General features: G+C 33.9%; 1 protein-coding gene across 1 annotated transcript in view; it reads right to left on the bottom strand.

Moving 5' to 3' along the window:
* LOC103201954 (cytochrome P450 4Z1) overlaps positions 1–4,191 on the bottom strand; it is a 67,479-nt gene that overhangs the window by 37,366 nt on the left and 25,922 nt on the right. The window contains exon 7 of the mRNA XM_007946724.1: positions 2,055–2,161. Coding sequence (XP_007944915.1) covers positions 2,055–2,161 — 107 coding nt within the window. The remainder of the gene's footprint in view (positions 1–2,054; positions 2,162–4,191) is intronic.

Genomic DNA, 4,191 nt, shown 5'->3' with positions numbered 1-4,191 from the left:
CAATCTGATTCCTGTGTGTTCCATCTGGTGAAGTCCACGTGTACAGCCTCCGTTTGTGTTGTTGAAAAAAGGTGTTTGCAATGAACAAGACGTTGGTCTTGCAAAATTCTACCATACGAGTTCCAGCATTATTCCTGTCACCAAGGCCAAATTTTCTAAGAAAATGTTTAAAAAATACACAGGAAATTTATGTACAAGGAAGTTTAATACTATAGTCAAAAATCTGAAGAGCCTAGAAGTATGGAAAGGTAAATTAAGTTATGGACCATCCATTAAATGGGATATTATGTAGCAACAAAAATTATGCTTTTCAATAATTTCTTAATGACTAGAGAGAGGCTCATAGTTTAATATTGTTGTTGTTGTTGTTATGTGCTGTCAAGTCGGACCCGACTCATAGCGAGCCCTGCTTGGGTTTCCAAGGCAGTATCACTACGGAAGTAGATTGCCCCATCTTCCTTCAGAGGAGTAGTGGGTTTGAACCGCTAGCCTTCTGGTTAGCAGTCAAGTGCCTTAGGCACTATGCTACCAGATGTGAAGAGAATTTTATATATACATGTAAAATTATATTAACTTTAAAATATATACAATAAACAGAAAAACTATTGAAAAAATTAACTGGTTCTATTACCAAGTAGGAATGCAAGTATTTTTTATTCCCTTTACAGTATTTTGTCCATTCAGTTATAAGAAAGTGAATAATTATTACTTTTCTAATGAAAAGATATTATTTTAGAAGTCATCAGTCCCAGGCAATTACTTTGAGCCTTTGAATCTGGCCTATTCTCAGTAGTCTTGGCTTAGTAGTCACATGATAAAGCTGACCAACACAATAAAAATTAGGTTCAAAGAGTGATTTTTCTTTGTCCCTTCAAATAGTTCCGTGCAGTTAAATTCAACAAGTATTTATTGAACAATTGGAGATGAAGGTGAAAAACTGTGTTTACATGAATCAATTTTGTACAATGGAAAGGGCATAGTATTGGACTCAGACAGACTTGTCTTAAATTCTGGGTTTGCTCTTTTCTAATTATGTGACCTTGAGCAGTTTACTTCATCTTTTGAGCTACAATTTCTCTTTGCTCAAATCAGGGTGTTCATAATTACCATGCAGTGTTGTTTTAGAAAAAGTTGGAAGATGCTAGGCACATAAGCAAAAGTTAATACATCCTATGTTTTCTATTGTTTTAACTTACTTTTATTTATTCCTATTGTTTTTATTTGCATGTGTCAGTCTTCTCACATCTACCATCTAGTTTGATCCTATAGGATTGCTAACCTAGTAACATGATAGTTTTCATTTATTGAGTGACTGTTAAGGATTACGGGTTACAGGGATTATCTCACTTAATCCACACAAACTAGAACTACTCCACTCCTCCATTTACAGAAGAAATGAACTCAGAGAAGTAAAGTACTTTGTCCAAAGTTACACAACTAGGATGTAGCAGACACAGCATTTGAGTACAGTTCTTACTAATCTCAAAGTCCAGTACTTTTCTCATTAATACCAGACTGTTATTTCATTGGTTAATCATCTAATACTGTGTTAGTCAGTAGGGATATATGAAGAGAATGTAATCTTAGTTTTCTAGGGCAAAGATGTTTAAACTTCAATAAGCATATGAATCATACTGCGAATTATTAAAAAGCCGATTCAAATTCACTAGATCTGGGGAAAGGCCTGGAATTCTGTGTTTCTCATAAGCTCCCAGGTTTTATCAATGCTGCCAGTCTATGGGTCACAGGTTGAGGAAGAAGATTCTAAGAGTTTGTGACCTTGTTGTTGTTGTTGTTGTTATGTGTTTGTGACCTTGGGGAAAGGTATTCAAGTGCCCAAATAATTAAATGCGCTAAGAGTGATACTTTTTTTTTTTTTTTTTTCAAGAGTGATACTGATGGTATGAGGAAAAGCTCTGGGAGGACAAACTTATTTTTGCAATATAAATTCAGTTAATCATATATATATTTCTAATTTATTTATTATTTTTATTTTATTTTTTGTTATTTAATTGTTCAGTTTTTGAGTGTGCTCAAAAGTTTGGAAAACTTACTCTAGCACTCAAAAGAATGTCCAGAAAATCCTGGTGTCTTTTCTTCTGAGTAGTGCCTTGCTTTAGTTCATTGTTGTATAAGTCTTTCCGATCTTGGATTACTTTCTCTAGATGAAAAAATAGTATTTGGAATTACTAAGGTTACTAGAAAGCCAATCAAGGCTAAACGTACTCTAGAGTCACTAGTGCTCCGTGGAGAGCCTATAGACTTATATCACCTGCAGGAGTTGGTAATGGGCAGCACCACCAGCTGTAGCTTTTCTTTAAAATAGGCTCATCACTGCCCCTCAGCTGCTTCACCTTTTGAACCACAATTCCTCTTCTCTCAATCAGGATGTTCATAAACACCATGTGGGTTACTGTAGTAAAGTTTGGAGATGTTCTACATATAGCGCTCAAATATTGTACAATTTATTCATATTACAGAGGCCTGTTTCCAATCTCTGAGTTAAGTTTCTATGACCTCGCGTTTGGTTTTAAAGCAATGTTAAAAAGAAAGATGAGGTGCCATTTCTAATGTTAGAGTCTGGAACAGAGGTAGAACAAAATTGTGTGATGTGGAGGGGGAGAAGGAGGAAGCAAAAACAAAAGAGAGAAAGTTTCAGGGAAATCAGATGCCCCCTTCTGTTAGAATACACAAAAAGGACAGATGAGGAGGGGCCTCTCTTGCCTTAGCCACATATTAGTTCTGCCTCCCTTAGACTGCACTGGCTGAAAATGATGGGTTTATCAACTCTTAGTTCCAATTACCTATGTTTAGGAGAAAATCTGCCTCAGGTAGCTTAACATACACACATCCAAAATTTAGGGTTGTTACTTTTGTACATGGCTATCTCTTAAGTTAGTTGTGATTTTCCACCCGTTTCAAATGCAATGAATGATCTTTCCTAATTTTACCATATACTTATGCTAGCATCTCAATGAAGTGACTTATGTCTTATTACAGGTCTGCTTCTTGGTAAACTTTCATAGGGCAGGAGATGAGAAATAACTTTTATTCAGAACTTGCTATATGCTAGTACTCTCTTAGTGGTTATATATACATATCACAGTATAAACTGTGCAATATAGGTAGTACTGTTTGCAGATTTTAACTGAGGAAATTGAGGTTCAGAGAGAGTAGTTATCTCACCCAAGTTCACATAGATGTGATTATCAAAGTTTGTCATCAAGGAAAGTCAGGTTAAGCCTATTTGGCTGGGAAAATAATGGCTTGAATAAGTAACTCTGACTGCATGTTCCAGCTGATCTAGAATTGTATTCCCAGTGGAAATTTTCTACTGAAAAGGAAGATGTCTAAAGTTGTTTTTAGGCAAACAAAAACAGAATTCATCACTAGGAGATCCACATTAAAAGAAATGCCATAGGGAGTTTTGGGAAATAGGAAATTTTTACCAGAAAAAAAGAAATCACACAAATTCAGAGAAGAACGAACAGAGTTACAAAGTATAAATGTGTAGGGTTAATCTAAATGAAAGTTGACTACATTAAATAACAATAACAATATATTTCAGGGTTTAAAACATTCATAGAATTAAAATACTTGATAACAATATTTTAAAAACTTTTAAAACTGAGTTCAAATGTGGTAATTATACTTACATTTTTAGAGATGAGTTTAATGTAACAATTTGTATTATTGTGTAATATATCTGGCTTGCATATTGTAATGCCTAGAGTAATCATTAAAAGTAAACTAAAAAAAGTAAAGTTTACAAGCTAAGACAGAAAAATAATTAAATAATATAAAATGATTTAGTAAGTCCAAAAAAATATAAGAAAGAATATAAAATAATAAATGGATCTAAGAGAATACAAATAGTAATATGATAAGTTTACATCTAGCTATCTCATTCATTACATTAAGTATAAATGGATTAAATAGTTATTTTAAAAGAGAAATATTTCAGAACTGGATTGAAAACAAAGCCAAAATATAAGCTGCATAAAGAGGTCTGCCTTAAATAAGGACATAGAAATGTAAAATAAAGGACCTAAAAACATACTATTAAAATATTATCCATAAAAAGCAGTTATACTGAGGCGGGGCAAGATGGCGGACTAGGCAGAAGGATTGCACAGACCCTCTTCAACAAAGAAAAGGGAAACCAATTAACACAGACACAGAAGATAATCT

This window comes from Orycteropus afer, unplaced genomic scaffold (genome assembly GCF_000298275.1).
Source record: "Orycteropus afer afer isolate SDZICR_OR568_19922 unplaced genomic scaffold, OryAfe1.0 scaffold00169, whole genome shotgun sequence".
Lineage (NCBI taxonomy): Eukaryota > Metazoa > Chordata > Mammalia > Tubulidentata > Orycteropodidae > Orycteropus > Orycteropus afer.
Note: the sequence above shows the minus strand (reverse complement) of the source record. Positions and strands in the feature narration are given on the sequence as shown.